The following is a 20,771-nucleotide window of genomic DNA, read 5'->3' as shown; positions in this document are numbered from 1 at the left end:
TTAGTTCAGTTCTTGGAACCATGGTCAGTTTCTCATGAAATATGTCATAATCTAAAAAAAGATGTATTTTATTCTTAAATTATATAGCTTACCTACATGCCATACTGCAATAACAGCTGTGGTAGAAGGGACCTTCTACAAGAAGTGTGCAAAAAAAGACATTTAATTTAATGCGTGAACAAGATTAAATATGACAAAACACAAACTTTATCAACACTTACATACAAAAGACTGATTTGACTGCTTGCTAGTTCATATTTCATTAACATATTTAACATAATATATTAATTTCAAATTGAATAACATCCATATCAAAAATGAGCATGGTATATGAGCAAGGGGCATGGCCAGTTTGGCTGTTACCTAAATTCCTAACGAAATGCATGCACAGTAAACGTTGCCAGCATGCTCAGACCAATGAACTGTTTAATGGCTCAGTCCCTTTAAGATAGGCCCTTTAATATGATTCCTTTCCCGTCTGGCAATGATGACGTTGATCTCATTTTTGTTGATTCAGGAACTACGAGGACATTTCATCGCTCTAAACAGAGGAATCTAATTAAGCTAAATATACAAACCTGGCCGGATCTATACATATCTATATTGCAACCATACACAAACAGGTAAGATAAACTATATATTTTCTGGAGGAGCTCAAATACAAAGTGATTGCTTTTGTATGACGTGTGTTAGCACGCTAGATCACGAACTTGGTTTAGCTGGTTCACCAACGTCAGTCAGCACTCAGCAGCTAACGTTACATTTGTTAGCTTGCTTGCTAGATAGACATCTACTGCGAGACACACTCGCTCAGACGACCAAATCAGTAGAGCCTAGCTGGCTAGCTAGCTAGCGATCGTGTTTGCTAAACCAGGACTTGCAGCAAGTGTAGTCTATCCCGATTCCCGAATATTAATTATTGCGGCATTCTAGTCGTTTTGCAATACAATTATAAGTTCAGCTTAATTTTGTTTGGAGTTGTACTTCTGTTAGCAATCCATGGAACGTTAGCCAGCAAGCTTAATAGTCTAACGTTTGTGAGTGACAGATACTAGATAGCATTACTCGTTAGTTGACAGACTTTTAGCTACGTTAGCTACTGCCGATGTTTCAGTAAACATAACTGTAAACTAGTAGCTACGTCAGTAGCAGTGTGCCACATGTGGTCTTATGTTTGGGTTTCTTTTTTGTTGTGTATCTCGTAATTTAGCTTGCGCCACACAATTGTCACGTTGTCAATCAGTGCTAGCTACCAACGGTGACAGAAAATAATTAGGCTAATTCAATTAGCTAAGGATACTAGCTAACATTAGCTAGTTAGCTTCCCCACTGTAGTTTAAACTCTGCCCTGGATCCTGACGCACCCCGCCGGGTCTGCAACGCATAACATGTCACCAACCATTCCATTTCGTGTCAACTTCCGTTAGCTTACGCTAGCTATGTTTTTAATACGTTAATCATCCGGAATTTGGGCGTGTAGAAAAAAATATAGCTAGCTAGCTTGCAGAAAAATAATCAACTTTACCCACATCCGTTTTATTTTTCTTGACAACAGCCACGTTTCTTTTAGTGTCTTCCATACCATATTGAATAGTAACAGCAAACTACCAAACCAAGAATGGCTATCTACGTCAAGGTTAAGTCGCTAACGTACATTATACTGTCGTTACATAAACTGATGGCTGGTCAAATTTCTCTAACGTTCTACACATTGTTGCAGAATTTAAGGACTTTATAACTGACAGTTATTGAATCAGTCTGAATCCGCTAAAGTTGTTGAACAGTAACCGCCTGTACAGTGTACATTCTTTGGCACATTGGCTTCAGTAGGCTACAAGAGTTGAGTTTTGGGTGATTGAACACTGCTATTTAAGACAAAAATGTTCACGGTTATTTTACTACCTTAGTTTTATGTGCATCTGTAGACTTACTTGTGCTTTGATGTAGAATTGACCCCCAACTCAGACTTCACTTTCTTCACTAAAGATGCAGGTTCAGTCTACAGCTAAATGTCAGAACAAATAAATTATTGGGCTAATTAAATAAGTCTTGGCAAAAGAATCCCAAAAGCAGCCACTTCCCAGGTCTCATTGTTGCGCTTCTTGAAAATATTGCTGTTATCCAGTTCTTAATGACAGAGCTGTGAGACAGACGTCACTGTCTGTCTTGGTCTTTATTCCCTAATTCAGACGTAAACACACTTCCACCTTCCATTCTATTAGACCTGTGGGAATATGCCACAGCCAGACATTCTCATCACAAACCATGTAGTGAGGTGCCTGTCTGCAGAGTAGACAGTACCAGATTAGTGTAGCACGGAGTTTGTCTCTGTGTTCAGGCTGGTGGGCAGTGGCTGTGGATGGAGGAATTGCCCAGGTGAGATGACCGACCAGGGCAACAACAACCAGAACATCTCCCGAAACCCCTTTGCTGCACTCTTCAGCTCCCTCGCCGATGCCAAGCAGTTTGCTTCTGGCCAGAAACAACACCAGCAGCCAGACCCACCATGTGAGTCCAGCAGTGTAGTGCATGCTTGCTGTAAGAGCGCAGTGTAGTTTCTGATTCAGGAGTAGTGTGTGTGCAGCTTTATACTTATATTTGCATGCAGATGTGTTTTTGTTTGGGTGTGTATGTGTACGTTAGTGGTCTTACATTGATTTTGTGGGTATGTGTGTGCGTTCATACATTTGCATGTTTGCGTTTGTGGGATGTGTTACAGCGGATGCATCTGGGGACAGCCAGTCAGATTCAGACAATTCAGTGTCTGACAGCATTGATGACAATGACGACTCGGTGGCAGAGATTAGCCGCTCTTTCCGCTCACGGCAGGAGCTGTGCGAGCAGCTCAATGTCAACCACATGATCCAGCGGATATTCCTCATCACCCTGGACAACAGTGAGTACTAGCCACCTTACACGCATTACCAGTTTTCTTCTAAACAATGTCCAATTGTTGGTGACTCCGGTTCTAGTACCGGAGTCACCAACCATGGTCCTAGAGTTGGTTTATGCTGGTTTTTTTATTTCCAATTTAAAATCAATTTAACAAATTCTGATAAAGAAACAGGTGATGGATTAACTGATTAATCAGCTGCTTTAATTGATCAATTAAGTTGGTACAATGAGAACTAGCACACCATGTGGCCCTCCAGGACTAGGGCTGTGGGCCACTGGTTTAGCTTATGGGTGGATATTTTAATAAAACAGAAGTGATGGCTCTGTGAAGGCCTTCCAGGAGCCCATGAAGTAGACCTGTGTGAGTGGATAATTCAGAGTGAGATGCAGGTGTAGGGTGGTTTACAGAAGTGGGTGCCTTATCAGACCCCCAACGGAATACAGACTGGTGCTGATGGGGAGTGAGCAAGGTTTGATAGGGACATGATGCTATTGCCCTGGTAGCACTGTTGCAATCATTCTGCTGGCTCTGCAGAATGCTCCCAGAACTACTGAGTTGAAATACAGTCATGGCTGAAAATATTGGCACCCTTGCACTTTTTTCAAATCCGAAAATGGACTGGACAATATCATGGGCAGCTTTTAGAATTTGTAAGAAATAATTTGTTTTCGAGCCTGTGATTCTTACCGGTGACACCTACAAGTTTTAAGGTTGAACATACTCATAGAACTCAAGATATCTTCACTGCTGAGTCATTTGCCTATACACTAGTGCAAGATACACATGATATGCTTGTAGGCTACAGAAGCAAGAGGCATGTCCACGTCCATCAAGATAGATAGCAATCTGTATAGAGCCACACCACTGGTGGGAAGAGGCTATAGTCCCTCATTTACTGTCTCCCTCTGTGTTTAACTGTTAGCCCAGGGGAAAGGTTCAAACATTTATTTTGGAGTCAGATAAAAGAAATAACATTAAATGAATCCCTTTCTGGTCGCATCAAGTAAGACTACATGCATTCCTTCACCACTGGGATACTTCTGCTGTTTGTTGTGTCTGAGGGGATTCTTACACAGAGGCTTTCTGGAATTCGGATCAGGGTAGCTATGTAATTACTTAGTGTGCTTCTGTCTACGGCAGTGTTATAATTGGTTAGATGGACTCTGTAATTTTAGTTTTTGAGTCTGTGAAGGCATACAAGACCTGCTGATTTTTTAAACCTGCCAGTTAGTAAAGATGATCTCTTCCCATGGTGGGAAAAAGCTAACTCAACTAAGTATAATACCTGTTTCTTTATATATTTTCTGCATAGTACATTGTGACTCTGAGCTGTGTGTATTTGTGTGTGTGTGTACAGGTGACCCCAGTCTGAAAGGAGGCAATGGAACCCCACCTCGTTGTGTGTACCTGGAGGAGATGGCAGCTGACCTTGATGGACAGGACTGGTTGGACATGGATAATATCGAGCAGGTGAGACACAGCTGGACCATGGTGACAAGGTGAACAAAGGTTTTGGACAAAACGTGTCATAACTCCTGGAGGGTCACTTACTCATCACTGTGGGTGCACACTTACACCTGAAGCTATACATGTGCACAGAAAATCTGGTGGGATTCATTATCTTCATACTAATAATACAAATTCTGATGCTGAATACTAATTCAGGATGTGTGCTTTGATGAGTGAGGGCTTGCTGTCTGTGTGTATCTTCAGGCCCTGACTGATTCAGGGACAGTGAGAGCTTGCTGTCTGTGTGTATCTCCAGGCCCTGACTGATTCAGGGACAGTGAGAGCTTGCTGTCTGTGTGTACCTCCAGGCCCTGACTGATTCAGGGACAGTGAGAGCTTGCTGTCTGTGTGTATCTCCAGGCCCTGACTGATTCAGGGACAGTGAGAGCTTGCTGTCTGTGTGTATCTCCAGGCCCTGTTCAACAGGCTGCTGCTGCTGGAGCCGGGTAACCACCTGATCTACATGACCTCCTGCAGCGTGGCTAACCTGTCCGCTGACCGGCACGCCGGGGAGAAGTGTGCGGTGCCGTACCTGTATGCATGCTACCAGAGAGCCAAGGAGGAGGTCAGTCCTGCTCACCTGTCCACCCCACCTGCCTGTCACCTTAATGCGCTCATTGCTGGGTGGCTTGCAGAGCACATTTGTATGTCTGCAGTAACTGACTAAATTAACAGATTACATTTACAAAGGCGTTATTGGGACTGTCTAGTAATCCTCTGAAGGTGCTTTTTATTGGCCAGCTTTATAGCTCAATGTGTGGATTCAAGCCTCCTCAAACACAGATGGACTACCAGGGGAAATAACAGGATTCAAGCAGAGATTTTCTTTGTTTCCTAAATGAGGGCGGGTTGGTGTTTGCCAATAAGATGGTACTTAATGACTAACCCCCTGCGTGTGCCGCAGGTCACTAAAGTGCCCGAGAAGCTGTTGTCGTACGCCGTTCGCTGTAAGAACTTGACTGTGTCCAACGCTCGCACAGTCCTGCTTACCCCAGAGATCTACGTTAGTCAGAATATTTACGAGCAACTGCTGGACCTGCTGCTGGAAGGAGTCAGTGGAGCACGTGAGTGCACCCATTCACTTACTCAAACATTCAGTCACACTCTCACACATTCACTTGCTCACTCTCACTCATCCACTCACTCCCTCTCACTCATCCACTCATATCACACTTCACTCACTCACCAACAATGTCAACACATCTTTTGTGAAATAGATGGTATACCTGCAATATTTGTCAAAAATGCATATATGAACATGACAATAAATTATGTATTTTCAATATATAATTCAAATCCTTATATTCTGATTTTGCATTTAGCTTGTTCATAACTATTGATTTGGAGGTGATATTTGTATTTGAATTTATTCTTAGATCTTTCCTCTTTCAGTTTCAGCTCTGTTCACTGTATCCTGTACTTGGGTAGCACTTTGAGTGATATATACCCTCCTGTTATGTGTGTGTCAGAGCTGGATGAAGTGGTGGAGTTTATGGAGGAGGTGATCGCCGCCCTGTTGACTGATCAGGAAGTGCGCACCTTTGGGGAGGTGATGGTGCCGGTGCTGGAAATCCTGCATGGTCGTATGAAGGACCTGGACCTGTGCCAGCTGCTGCTGTACTCCTACCTGGACATCCTGCTCTACTTCACCCGTCAGAAGGACATTGCCAAGGTCTGGCTTCATCATTCACAAACACACTTATAACTGCTTTCATATTGGAGCAATTGGCCCTGGATGGAGTTTGTATAACTAAGGAGAGGGCCACTCTTTCCCAACCCCCCAGGTGTTGGTGGAGTACATTCAGCCCAAGGACCCAAACAGTGGCCTGCAGTACCAGAAGACCCTTTTGGGGACAGCGCTGAGCGTCTCCTGCCTGCTGAAGACCCCTGGAGTGGTGGAGAGTCATGGCTTCTTCCTCAACCCCTCTCGCTCCAGTCCACAGGAAATGAAAGTCCAGGAGTCCAACATTCACCAGGTGGGGGCGCTGTGAGCTCTAGGTCTGAGTCTCCGGTCTGAAGCTATGTTGACTGTTTGTGTTGAATGTTAATGGAAAAGCCCCCTGTGTTCCTCCTGCTGGCAGTTCATGGGGCAGTACCACGAGAAGCTGTACCAGATCCTGAGGAACCTCCTGCAGCAGTCCGGCGACACGCGCCACCTGCTGCTCACCTGGCTGGGCGGCTGCCTGCAGGCCAACGCCGGCCGCGCCAAGATCTGGGCCAACCAGATGCCCGAGATCTTCATGCAGACGTACGCGTCCGACGCCCTCTTCCTCAACCTGGGCGCCGCCCTGCTGAAGCTGTGCCAGCCCTTCTGTCGCCCCCGCTCCCCCAAGCTACTGACCTTTAACCCCACCTACTGCGCCCTGAAGGACCTGAGCGAGGAGGAGAGGCGTAACCGCAACGTGCACGCCAGAGGTGAGCTTCCCCCAAATCCACCCGAACTCGTCCCAGCCCAACACAGCCACGGGATCACTGTCCTCATTAATCCTTCATTTTACTTCTCTACAGAAATGTTATGAAGATGCCATGGATGCATATGTAGGTACATGCAGTATAATGTGGTGTTATTAGATATGATGAATTGTTAGTTAATTGTGGGTGCTTGTGTCTTTCAGGTTTGGATAAAGAGACCTGCCTGATTCCTGCCCCTCCTCAGCATGATGTAGAGTTTGCACAGTCTTACAGCCTCCTCACTGAGAACCTCATCCTTACCCAGCTCACTCTACACCTGGGCTTCCACAGGTAACGTGCACACACACACACACACATACACATGCACTCATGCACACACACACGCACATAGACATTCTCTCTCTTATGGTCTGACAGCATCATCCTTACCCAGTTAGCCCTGAACCTGGTCTTCCTCAGGAAGCACACACCACGCCATGGTCAGTACTGTGTTTGTATCTTCGGTCACTGTTGCGTGTGTGTGTCTCAGACTCCATGACCAGATGGTGAAGATGAACCAGTCCCTGCACAGGCTGCAGGGTTCGTGGCGGGACGCAGGGCACGGTGGGGGCGTGGCCGCCGAGCAACTGCGCGAGCAGTTCGAGCGCCTCATGACTGTCTACTTGTCGACCAAAGCGGCCGCCACCCAGCCGGGCATGCTGCAGGGCTGCCTCAACCTCCAGGCCTCCACCGCCGCCCTGCTGGTGCAGCTCAGCCTGAACAACCAGGGCCCTGAGCACGCCCAGCTGTCCTTTCCCCTCCCTCCCCTGCAGCACAGCCTGCTCTGCTACGTTCCAGGTATCCCAACATTCCCTCTGCATGTACTCTGCTATACTCCCCCACCCACTCCTACAGTACTCCCATCTATCTTAATTTCATGTTACTTCTTGTTGACTCTTGTTCTGGATAGAAATTACATTGCATTGTAAGGATGTAGTGTAGGTTGGCTAGCTCATATTGCGAGGATAACAGACACATTTTTTTTCATGTTTCAGTGATGACAAATTTTTTTTTGAAAACGTAGTTTTTTTTGTATTTCCCAGAGTTCTTTGCGGAGAACATGGGGGATTTCTTCATTTTCCTGCGGCGGTTTGCGGATGAGGTCTTGGAGTCCTCGGCTGATAGTCTGGAGCAGGTCCTTAACTTCATCACAGTGTTCATGGGAAACGTGGACAGGTGAGAAGACGGGCCTGGTACCGCAGTGCTGTGAATGTGGATGGGTGTGGAGACAGGCCTGGTTCGTCTGCGCTCGTTGTTTCTGTCTGCATGAAGTAAACTTCTGCATTTACAGGATGAAGAACCCACATTTGCGGGCCAAGCTGGCCGAGGTACTGGAAGCAGTGATGCCCCACCTGGAACCCGTGTCACCTGGCTTGACACAGCCAATCATGTTCCAGCGGCACAGGGTCTTCTGCGAATATCCCCACGCCCCTCACCTGGCTGAGGCTCTCATCGCTGTGTTTGTGGACATCGAGTTCACTGGTAAACGGGAGCAGGGAGAGTGTGTGTGTGTTTGTGTGCGCACGCTTGTGCGTGCGCTTGTGTGTGCGTGCGCTTGTGTGTGTGTGTATGTGAAAGAGGGGGTTGTGACTGCATTTGTGGGTGGAATCATACGTGTGTAAAACTGTATCATCTGCAGTCCGGTGTAATTGTCACTTGGCCCTGGAGCTGTACAGACGGTGAATGGATGTTTATGCTGAGGTTGTGAGTGCGGAATCTGTCCCACATGCCGTTCTCCTGCTCATTCCCCAGGGGATCCCCACCAGTTTGAGCAGAAGTTTAACTACCGTCGGCCCATGTACCCAATTCTGAAATACATGTGGGGGAAGGATGCCTACAGACAGAGCATCAAGGCAGGAATGGCTTTCACATTACTTACACATCATTACATATGTATATATACACTGCATTCAGCTTTACACACAAAATGCAGTACTACATACCACATTATAAACAACATACCCAACAATTTACTTGACATATACATTATATACAGCATTATACAGCACGTATACCCTACATAATCTACACAACACTGCTCTGTTCATGACACAGGCACTGGCTTTATACATGATGTATACGCCGCATGATGCTTTACACACATGCGCTGATGTGATTGTGTTCTATTACAGTGATGAAGCGGTGTTGTAATGGCGTTTCACATTAGCAAAGCAATGAAGTGCTGATGTGATTGTGGTTTTATTGCAGTGATCAAGTGGTGATATAATGCTGTTTACAATAGCAATGAAGTGCTGCTGTGATGGTGTTGTATTGCAGTGATAAAATGGCGCTTTAATGGGGTTTTACATTATCACAGCATTTGGCTGAGGATGCAGCCGAGAATCTGGAGGCCATGAATCCGCCTCTCTTCCTGAGGTTCCTGAACCTGCTGATGAACGATGCCATCTTCCTGCTGGACGAGGCGATTCAGGTAAGGAACAGGAAGCAAGAGGAGTACAACAGATGGAATGAATGATCATTTTTATTTTATTACTTTATTCCTTCATCATTATGAACAGCGATTTCAGGGAAGTGATGTTTTATGGCCAGAAATTTTGCGGTTTCATTTGCACAGAAATGTGCATTTTTACCCAACTTAACCTGGTAAACGTGAGCTGGATTGAGTAGTACCTTAACTGAAACCAATGTTAATTGTGCCACTGCCACTGATTGCAATGCTGTTGTAGTTTACGGCTTGTGAGCATGATCTATGCTTTATTGGAACAAAGCTATGCATTATGGAGATTGTAGTCTTGTAATTGTAACTGCAGTCCTTGCAGTGTGGCACGGTGTAATGTTGGGGTCAGTGTCAGGGAGATCCTGGACGCTAGCTGCATTTTGTGTGGATGTTTGATAGTTCCTGTCCTCTGCAGTACCTCAGTAAGATCAAGCTCCTGCAGCTGGAGAGAGACCGCGGCGAGTGGGAGGGGCTTGCACCAGACGCCCGGCGCGAGAAGGAGTCCAGCCTGCAGATGTTTGGCCAGTTGGGGCGCTTCCACAACATTATGTCCAACGAAACGATAGGCACGCTGGCCTTCCTCACATCTGGTGAGAGGTGTTCTTGTGGAATAAGACTGGCTGCCTTCTGCAGGTGTGAAACATCATTAGTAAGATAGGGTCTCAGTCTCCATTTGATCGATGTGCTGCAGTCTTGTCAGTGATAAGTGATATTTACATACAGTATGTCGGCGCATTATGTAACATTTTTTCCCATGACGATCCAGTCAAAGTATTCTATGGTAAGTCTATACACCAAGTTTTACACATGACCCTTTATATTTCAAAGACCTTTTCATTTTACTTCACCAGATTCACAGAGGAATTTTGGATTGTGGAGAAACTGTAAATTTGTATTGTTAACAGCACTAGGTTTTCAGTTGGCCATACTCATTTTAACTGCATAGCGTGCAAAACTATACAAACCAGTTTTCCAATCGTCTTGTTGGACACAAACTGGTGTTTAGCACAGTATATTACAGTACATCACTCGAATGCTTTCCCTGAAACTCAGTGGGGTTCTTTTTTCTTACGTGCATTGCTATTTTCTGGCATTTCAGAGATTAAGGGGCTGTTTGTCCACCCCTTCCTGGCTGAGAGGATAATCTCCATGCTCAACTACTTCCTGCAGCATCTGGTGGGGCCCAAGATGGGTGCCCTAAAAGTGAAGGACTTCAGCGAGTTTGATTTTAAGCCTCAGCAGCTGGTCTCTGACATCTGCACCATCTACCTCCACCTGGGGTAGGTCCAACTCCCGTTCATGTCTCCATTTTGTCGCAGTTGATGACATCACTGAGTTAGGGGCTTGGTGACTGCAGTTCTTTAAAACATTAATGTGGTGGCTTAAAGCTTTCTCAGGTCCGTGCTATTGCATAATGGTACACAGAGACACATTCTCATCTGGCTCAATTAGCTTATTGGCTCTTATTTTATAAGTCAGTAGTATAAGCTCTTTGCAAAATATTCTTAGCCACAAAATTAAAATCACAAAAAATGTAACAAAAACATAAAACCAGTTTCCTTTCCAAGATCATTAGAGCTTCGTTTTTTATAAAAAATTAAGGTTGGTTTAGCTCATCCAAAAATATCACCAATTTAAGAAAATATCTTTGACCTCACCCTTGTCCCTTGACTGTACCCTTTCCCTTTACCTGTGATTTTCATGAACGCATCTGCACGGTTTTCAGGGACGAGGAGAATTTCTGCGCCACTGTGCCAAAAGATGGCCGCTCCTACTCGCCCACCCTCTTCTCCCAGACCGTGCGTGTGCTGAAGAAGATCAACAAGCCGGGAGACATGATTGTGTCCTTCAGTCTCCTGGCAGACAAGATCAAGGTGAGCCCATGCTGCCTTTTCCCCCTGCACTGCCCCTTCTGTCCACATGAGGATATTATGCGAAATGTGAAATGATAGAGAATGGATTTCAGGAATATAAATGACTTCCCACAAGGATTATGCAGTTGCTAAAGCTATAGTTTAAGCAATTATTAGTGAGCAAATGAGCTTGTGTAACAGATTAGAGGTTTGTCTGAGCCTTAGGTGGGATTCGATCCAGGGTCTTGAAGGTCCCAAAAGCAAGTGCGTTACCAACCAGCCACTAGAGAAGTAGCCACAGCAGCTGCTGTTATGGTATTATTCTGGCAGCCTCGGTCCCAGGCCTCAGTCTTTGTTGATGTGCGGTGCTCCTCTCGATCCAGTCCCTGGCAGATCAGCAGCAGCAGGAAGAGGAGACGTACTCGGATGCTCCAGACGAGTTCCTGGACCCGATCATGTCCACTGTGATGCAGGACCCCGTGCTCCTGCCATCCTCCCATGTCACTGTTGACCGCTCCACCATCGCACGCCACCTGCTCAGGTATCTACTCCACCTTCATCACAATAAACACTTCCAAGCTCAAGCATCACTGTTGATTGCTCTATCATTGCATGTTACCTGCTGAGGTACCTAGAGCTCTGCAGGCTCGCATACTGTACTGGTGGACACACCCTCTGTGAGAAATTCCATACTGGATTCATATTTCCTAGCTAGACCTTCGAGATATGAACATCAGAATTACAGACTGACTCGTCAACCAGACAGTATGAAACCAGCACTAATGGATGCAATTATGCCTTTTATCACTGATAAGGCAATCATTAAACAAAAATGACTTATCAGAAATTATCATTTACACTGATAAAAATATGAAATGCAGTAGAACCTCAAAGATATGAACTTTTTGGCAATGGGGCTGTTACACTGACTTTAATTTGAATCAATTATTGGAATTAATACTTGTGTTCCTCAAGCTGTATTTTAATATGATTTATTTGTTGAGAGACAAATGCATTGTATAATAAGGAGATTGAAGAGGCATTAAATGCTACTTCAGGGCTCACACCCGACTTGGTTAACCGGTCAGTCTGTAACACCAATATTCAACTTTACATACAGAGTTAAACAAAGAGCTATGTTTTAGCACAAATAGGTTGTCAAAAATGTTGGAGATCACAAAGGGTTAGAATAAAATCAGTTCAGGAAAGATAAAAGCTTTGAAAGCCAATATAGAAATATTTTATGAATTTCTAACGAAATCCTCATTACTGCTAGTCCATTGGTTTTTCAGTTAAAATACGTTTTATAGCTAAAACGTGAGAGTGGCCTATTAAAAGAAATTAAATCAAAATCTGCTGTAATGCAAGTGTACAATTACTGTCTTTAAAGCATTCATATTCATGTGAATAATGTGGGTGGATGTTGAAAGCGTAAATCCTTCTTTACTCCACTAATTTCACCTGTGTGTTTCCTTAGCAGCACGTGTGGCTATTGGGTGTGTTCTATTTGAGGTGAAATTGCAGAACAGGTCCCAGAATCCCATTCTTCTCCACAGCGATCAGACGGATCCCTTTAACCGCAGCCCGCTCACGATGGACCAGATCCGACCCAACGAGGATCTGAAGCAGCGGATCCTGCAGTGGCTGGCCGAGCGCAAGCAGGAGCGGCTGCAAATGGGACCCAGCGGATAGACGCAAACGGCTTCAGCTCTGCCCCCTGCTGTCCTGTACTATCCCACAATGCCCCCTGCTGTCCCGTACTATCCCACAATGCCCCCTGCTGTCCCGTACTAGCCCACAATGCCCCCTGCTGTCCCGTACTAGCCCACAATGCCCCCTGCTGTCCCGTACTAGCCCACAATGCCCCCTGCTGTCCCGTACTATCCCACAATGCCCCCTGCTGTCCCGTACTATCCCACAATGCCCCCTGCTGTTCTGTACTAGCCCACAATGCCCCTGCTGTCCCGTACTATCCCACAATGCCCCCTGCTGTCCCGTACTAGCCCATAATGCCCCTGCTGTTCTGTACTATCCCACAATGCCCCCTGCTGTCCCGTACTATCCCACAATGCCCCTGCTGTTCCACGCACTCCCATAATACCCCCTGCTGTCCCACACCATCCCATAATCCCCCCTTGCTGTTCCACGCTCTCCCATAATGCCCCCTGCTGTCCCACACTATCCCATAATGCCCCTTGCTGTCCGAAACTACCCCATAATGCCCCGTGCTGTCTCAAACTATCCCATAATGCCCAATACTGTCCCATAATGTCCCCCTGCTGTCCCACACCATCCCATAATGCCCCACATTACCCAATCCCTCCCCATAGTATATTACCCCACGCCTCCCCATACTACCCAGTATTGTTCCATTCCACCCCATAGTACCCCATACTTCCCCTGTTACACCCCATACTTCTCCTTTCCCCTGGACAGAATCACTTAAGACCCGTCTGTGTGCTCTGAAGTTATCCCCCCATCCTCATCCTCCAGCGGAGAGGGTCAGTGGTCTGAGTGAGTTGGTCTTTGCAGGCCCCGCAGCGTAAAGTGGAAGGCTACAGACATGGGCTACACTATTACTGTACAGAACCGTAACTGAGAAGAGGACAGATTCTTATTTGTGTTTTTCTACTATATGCTCTTTGCCTGAATGCCTTTCTCTCTCTAACACATGCAAGCACATACACATGCGCACAAACATTTACACACACTTGAAAAAATTAAGTTGTACCAGGTTGAGAAAAAGTTGTCAATATTACAAATGCAGCAGTAACTGTGTTTCTGATTTGTTTTACGAGTGCCAAAAGTGACATTTCAGAGGCAGGTTTGAGCTTTGACAGATATGTGTTCAGAGGAAGTACCAAAATTATAATTGATTTGATTCATAATTATAGTTTTACTGTACAATAGTTGTACCTGTCATTTGTATAAAGTATCAGAAAGGGATTTATGTCTCGTTCTGTTTTTTTTTTTCAAATATCAATATGTCAAGAGTTGCATAATTCCCTTTAACTGTATATTGTGAGGAAATCATTGGTGTTATAATTCTGGTTCCAGTCCATCTGATGTTTTCAAAATGTTGTCTCGGCAGTCACTGATGAGTCTTACGAGTACACAGTCTGCATGTGTCTAACAGCACAGTTAATACTAATAAGAGTAATCTGAGACAGGCTCTTAGCTAAGTCTGTTCCCAGGCAGCCGGCATCTTATGAAAAAAGAAACATCCCCCCATTAAATGTGCTGTCCCATTATAAATATCTCGGTATAACATATGTATTTAATACGAGACGCATGTTAGAAAGTATATCAGTCGTTACTGCTTTTACGTACTATCCTATGCGTACAATGGAGGATATACAGTATTGAAAATTGTGCATTGTGAAGCGATGGTTGATATATTTTGTAACGTATGTCTTACTTTTATTTGTTAAAATGTATTGTTTTTATCTAATAATTTCTGCATATTACATAAATTGACATATATTTCTTTTTCATAGTTCCATTGAACCCTGTTAATTTTGAAAACGTGATTAAACATCTGAATGAATACTGAAAATATTCACCTTAATGGACCCTAAACAGTGCAACAAAGCAAGTCTGCCTAATGCCCTGAGCCTTTGAACTCAAACCGCCAGTCATTTATCACTCTGCCCTAGTCTGAGAACCTGAAATGTTGTTTAACTTTCGATTTCCTTACAGCGGGGATGTATAACTGAGGTCAAAGCATAAGAGTGACCCTGAGGATGTCTATAGGTGTGAAGGTCTGCAGTGGAGTTGTGCCCTCTGTCAAAAGTCCGGGATGTTGTGAATTTAAATCAGTTGTTCTTTCAGTAGTGAACAGCTTTTCCCAGTAGCATTTTTGTAAAAGTAATTATTTTATAAAATGAGGAAGCCAAACGAACAGGAGAGAATACATACTATTTATATGCATGAATGAGAATTATAAGTAATGATAAAATTACAATAATAAATGGGGAAGCAGCCTCATATCAGTTGTAACTTAAAGAGTGAATTATATATATGTGTTAAATATTTGGGTTCTTTAATGTTAAATGATATTACTTTGTTGGACTATTAACTGCAATCATGATCTTTTACTTCAAATCAAGATGTAAGGAATCATTAGTGTTTTTATTATTTAAGAAATTGTCACTGAGGGCTGCTTTGCAGTTCTGTGTTTTCTTTTGTAATTAATGAGTTCAGATTGGGCTGTGCTGTGCATTTCAGAATGAACCTGGTTTTATCCCACTGTTATATAGCCTGACTTAAGATAAACAGGTTTTCTTTTTTACACATTGCCTCAGATAATTTTTCCTTAGTGAGGAAAATTTCAATTGCAACATGAAATGTAATACACTTGTGAATAAGTTTGTTTACTGTTGTCCTTATGCTTATGAATGTTATGAATGTTTTCCCCAAGAAATTAAATGAATATCAATGACACGTAAAGCCAATTATAATATGCAAGTGTTTACTGAAGACAAGTGATTATGAAAACTTATAGAAGAAAATGCAGCTGTGTTTTTTTTAGTGTGGGGCATACTCAGCAATGTCTAGTGGTAAAATGTATCCTCTTCTGAAATCAGAAAATAGTCAGTTTTTCCACAGCTGATAGGAGAGAGAGGTTTTGGTCCTGGATTGACAGGGTGAGTTTTTTTATTTGTTATGCTGTGATAAGAAACAACCTGATTAGGCAGTAGATGACATTTATCTGATGTTAAATACTGTACATTGCAGACTTTTGTCTAAAATGCGCTTTAGTTTGGTTGAATCTGTTCATTCAGCCAAATGCACCATTAATGCTGCCTATAGCCTTTGGCATGTTTGTGTAGGGTGACTAAACAAATCAGAGGCTGCAATAGGAGGGATATCAGCCACAAGCGGTGAAAGAACGATTCAATACTTTAATTAAAAATATAATTAAATGAATGAAACTATTGTCATCAAAGCAAAACTGTAAAAATAAACTGTAAAAAAAAACTAATTCTGCATAATGTGTGTATTATAAAATTTTATTAAACCTCATAGTGTTTGCTTCAACTTTGTGTTTTTCTTTTATTACTCACATTTTCTTAATTTTATATTTTATGCTCTAGTGGCTTGATGCCCAGACTCTTAGCCCAGACCACTACTGAGCTAGGAATGGCTAAAGGATCCTTTGTCCTTAAAAATGTTTGGTGTGCAGTGTCAATAAAGAAGGGATGGGGCTTTTCATAATGAAAAGGCATGACTATCCTTTTTTCTGACACGACCAAGACCGCACACCCTTATTTCTTTTTGGCGAGAACCTCAAAATATATCCCAACCAGAATGTTTGATGTAGGCTGTGATGAATAAAATTACATACTGGCAATTTTCTTCACTCCAGGGTACTCTCAGAAAATGACTCTGCAGCGATTTTGTACAACAGGCTTTTTGCCATTTAGTGAAATTAGGTGCAATTGTTCTGCACACCAGCATGCCCTGACAGTGTATGAGTTTGCATGGAAAAGATAGGGATATCCACAGACGTGTTTGCCACCAAGGGGGTACACCAGCTTGTAAATCCAATGTACTGACCGACTGGATTTGAACTACATATATCAGAAGACACTGCAGCCCTCCAGGACTTGAGTTTGACACCCTTAGGGTTATTAGATAGATTCAGGACTGGAAGCCCTGCTAGTGTTGGGCAAAGCTCTGGGCAAACGGATGACCTGTTCCCATGGTCCAGAGATGTATAGATGCCAGATGAAAGGCGAAACCAGCTTTCCTTCCAGCCAGCCAAGAAGAATGCTATTAGTATTTGTATGAAACTAACCACTAGGATACGCAAGTCAAATTTGTGCGCAAATGATGTAATTTTTAATTCATGTAATTTATGTAAAGTGTACAACTATTGAATTAGGGGACCAAACCTGTCTAATATACTAATCCACATTCGGACAGCAGCTTTTTATCAAATGACTTCAGGAACTAAATACAATGGAAATGCAATTTTAGGCATAGTTAATTCCATTGTTTATGCGGAGAAATGTGAATGCAAAAACCAAGCAAAACTGTTCACTTGTTTTGCACGGCAAGGCTTCTTGGACTGAACTGGCAAACAAACATTAAGACCCACATGGACCAGTCAGCCACGTGCTGACATCCCTTGAAACTAGAGAGGAAGGAAGAACGTACCCAGAATAAGTGGAATCATAGCTTTGGTCCGGAGAACAACCCAGCAAACTGTTTAAGAAAGAAATAAAACTCGCTGAATTTGAATGATGTAAAAACGCACAGTTTTGGCAAGTATTGCCCCTAGGTATACCCCGTAACATGGATGCGTCATACCTTAGTCATGTTAGTATGATGGTTGTTTGTTGAAAATACAGGATTCGGGCTGCGTCCACACTACCCCGATCTTGGGGCAAGCAGTTAGACTGTAAAATGGCGCACAGCTGTCGGTGGCGATTCCCTGCTCGGCCCGGTGGAAATAGCATCTCGGGCAGCTGGAGGAGAGCGGGACGGGTCCGGGTCACTGCTGCTCTACGAACTGTTACTGATACTCATCCGAACACGAATGGGCTTGGGTTGGGCTTTGATGCTGCGCTGCAAGTCTCTGCTGCTATCGGCAACAACCTGCAGAAATTTCGGGCTATTTTAGGGGAGACGAGTGGCTCAAGCAGTGGGGAGGTAAGAACTGGTAGTTGAGAGAGAACATCTCTGATTATCCAGCACTGAGAGTTCGACATGGGGCTTCGCTTGTTAATATCTGCAGTGATGCTGAAATCAAGAATTTGATGTGCTAGAGATAACTAACATGCGAACTAGCTAACTTTATTGCCATAGCGTATTGGCTAGCTGAAGTTAGCTACATCTGTACCGTTTTCTTTTATCTCAATCATTGGCACTTGGCTACATTACTTACTTATTTGATCACACAATTAGTTAGGTACGTTAGATTTCATATTATTTCAGATCGGTTTGTTTGTTAGTTTTCTTATCGAGGTTAGATTTTTTAATACGAAATCGTTAAATCCTCCAAGCTATTTTGATGGGAACCAGATGAACTGTAAGCCAGTTGTTGATGATGTGCTGTAAATGTTTAAGTTATCCATCCCTGGGCGCTTATGGTAATTAACGAGAAAACTGAACCGTAGCTGGTCAGGTAAGATAGTTAGCTAACTTTGTTCTTAACACTTGCAGCTTTCTAGTTGTCATTAGACTAGCTAGCTAATACGCTATTGTCGCAGCTTTACCGGGGTTTTATTACCTGTATGTAAAAAGTAACAAATACATATTAGCTTGCAAGCTGACCAACTCAATATGAACGGAGACTAAACACAACTTCTTCCTCGCCAGCAAACTAAGTGGGTGGATAACGTATATAACCAGCCTTAGCTATGTTCTTTGTATAGTCGCTGTGTGAGGTCCTTACTGCATTGGGACGGAAGCACTCAAAAACAAAACACGTCAACTTGGATTCTGTAGCTTGTGGACACCGAGGCTTATGAATCACGATCCTAGTACAGAGTATGCTTTAATAAATTGTGCTTTAGAGGTTACGCATGCACACAAATTGCTAACTGATAATTGTTTGAACTGCTTACTAGTATGCTGAAAACAACAGCTATGAAATCATGGGGTGTTTGTGCAAGTCTATTCTGTACATTTGGAGCGCATTCTATGAAAATATAATTTTTCTTCCAAGCGTCTTTTTGCCATCAAGTAATTTTGATTACCCTTAGTAAAATACGTTATTTTTGACTGTTTTGTAGCCTCTAATTTTACGGAGCAAATGGCATTATGTAGTAAAGATCATACGTAAAACACCAACACCCCTCGTTCCAGAGGCACGCCTACTTCCATCTTTCACTACTACTACGGCTACCAGCTAATGCTGATGCATAGCAAAATGGGAGGTGGACATGTTTTTTCACAATGACAAAGGTAGTGCGTAGTACGAACGCTAATTTAGAAATGTGGTTATCTATGTCGAATTAGGTAAATAACGATTCGAAAAAACGACAGACCCACACTCAAAACAGGAAAACAGTTAACATTCGCTAAAAATACACCTGCTTGAGACCAAAATACAAAAGCCACGCGCTCCTTGACAGACCCTGACTGCAGGGGGGTGTGTTATTGTAACTCGCGATGCCTCTCCCCTTTCACCAACTGCACGTGATTACGAGACATTGGACTGAGAACGTGCTGCAGTTTTCCCGTTATTTTCAGTTTAATAAAACTGGTAGTGATACTAACGGTGATGCTATTTTGTTTATATATGTATTTTAGTTTGAGAAGTTTGAAGCTTGTATTTAAACTAAAAATATGTTGTAATCCCCGTAAGTTTTCATTATTACGCGAGATACTCAAACTAGGCGGGGCTGCTTGTGTTCACTCACACTTACACACGTACACGTGCAAGCATCACTGCCGATTTTGAGTATACGAGCCATGCAGCCATTCTGTTGTCGATGAATCGCATGGAAGCCCATAACAAGGTTTTTCTCTGTTCTTCATAGTTTTCCTTTTTTATTCTAATATGGTAGAAGTAGGCTGAAAAGAATAAAGCACACCGCGAAATGCATAAAACAGGTCTCCATTCTGATTCCTATACCGACGCCTCAGTCCTATACAGTTAAAATAAAAGGCCTTTGATGTAACACAATTAGGTTTATTATCTCAGTGTTTACTTCACGTGAGCTGAGCAATCGAGTAGATCTTTATCCACATTCTATCATCTCGTATTTGTAGTGCTAGGAGCATTCATCACTGCAGTGGTACTGCTATCTTGTCTTTCAGGTCAATGAAAGGACCTTGTTTGACCACAAGGGTGCATGCATAATATCTGATTCCTCATTCCTGCCTTTCTGTTGCAAGACAAAATATGAAGAAACATATGCTGTTATTAAAATAGGATGTGAAACTGATTCTGTCACATTTAGTCTTCAGTTTCCTTCAGATCTGTAAGGAATCTGCCACACATAAAGCATCAGTAGCATCTGCATTATGAAACAGTTTTGTGCAGAAGTTGACTGATCCCATTATGCCTGAGAAAAAATGGAGCTAGATTTAGAAAAGGAATACTTTGCCTCAAGTTTTTAACAAAGTGTTTATCAGAAGATAGTCAGGCGGTAGCAGGTGTTAGCAGTGTTTTCGTAGGGTCCAGACAGCGTGTAGTCATAACAGGAAGCTTTGTGTCTACTCTTTACTCTGCTTTCATGGTGGCTCAGCAGGGGATGTTTGGGAGAGGCTTGGGTGCCAGTGTAGCATGACTGTTAGAGAACTGGGCTGGTATCTCGAACGTCATCGGTCTGATTCCCAGGTGGGGCACTGCAGTTGTACTCTTGAGCGAAAGTACTTGACCCAGATTGGTCTTTCAGCTCTCGGTGCTCTGGGCAGTAGCTCTCCTCTTGAGGGATACAGCTGCTGCCTAAGACCAGGAACGGTGGCTACTGTGGGCTCTTTGAATGCTGCTGGCACTATCAGTGACAGGTGTGCAGACTGCTGAGATTACAGTTGTTTTGTTTCCTTCCTTTAGGAAGAGGAATTTTGTGGATTTGGCACGATCGATGAACACAGAAGAAAAGAGAGCTCACTGAGACCTCCTGCAGGTGTGATATTACCAACATAT

At 43.5% G+C, this 20,771-nt stretch overlaps 2 protein-coding genes across 3 annotated transcripts in view; both read left to right on the top strand.

Moving 5' to 3' along the window:
- Positions 1-463: 463 nt before the first annotated feature.
- ube4a (ubiquitination factor E4A (UFD2 homolog, yeast)) lies at positions 464-16,207 on the top strand. The gene is made up of 20 exons (XM_064302516.1): positions 464-623; positions 2,339-2,508; positions 2,720-2,896; positions 4,254-4,366; positions 4,818-4,970; positions 5,310-5,469; positions 5,875-6,077; positions 6,190-6,381; positions 6,487-6,820; positions 7,021-7,147; positions 7,347-7,654; positions 7,900-8,032; positions 8,148-8,338; positions 8,609-8,709; positions 9,174-9,287; positions 9,730-9,904; positions 10,414-10,594; positions 11,041-11,188; positions 11,551-11,708; positions 12,724-16,207. The coding sequence occupies exons 2-20, from the start codon at positions 2,382-2,384 to the stop codon at positions 12,857-12,859; spliced, it is 3,231 nt and encodes a 1,076-aa protein (XP_064158586.1). The 5' UTR covers positions 464-623; positions 2,339-2,381; the 3' UTR covers positions 12,860-16,207.
- A 1,122-nt stretch (positions 16,208-17,329) lies between these two features.
- LOC135236253 (histone-lysine N-methyltransferase 2A-like) overlaps positions 17,330-20,771 on the top strand; it is a 29,287-nt gene continuing 25,845 nt past the window's right edge. For both annotated transcript variants that reach the window (XM_064302515.1, XM_064302514.1), the window contains exons 1-2: positions 17,330-17,824; positions 20,679-20,751. In XM_064302515.1, coding sequence (XP_064158585.1) covers positions 17,579-17,824; positions 20,679-20,751 — 319 coding nt within the window. In that variant the 5' untranslated portion in view covers positions 17,330-17,578. The remainder of the gene's footprint in view (positions 17,825-20,678; positions 20,752-20,771) is intronic.

This window comes from Anguilla rostrata, chromosome 12 (genome assembly GCF_018555375.3).
Source record: "Anguilla rostrata isolate EN2019 chromosome 12, ASM1855537v3, whole genome shotgun sequence".
NCBI classification, from domain to species: domain Eukaryota; kingdom Metazoa; phylum Chordata; class Actinopteri; order Anguilliformes; family Anguillidae; genus Anguilla; species Anguilla rostrata.
This window is presented reverse-complemented; position numbering and strand designations above follow the sequence as displayed.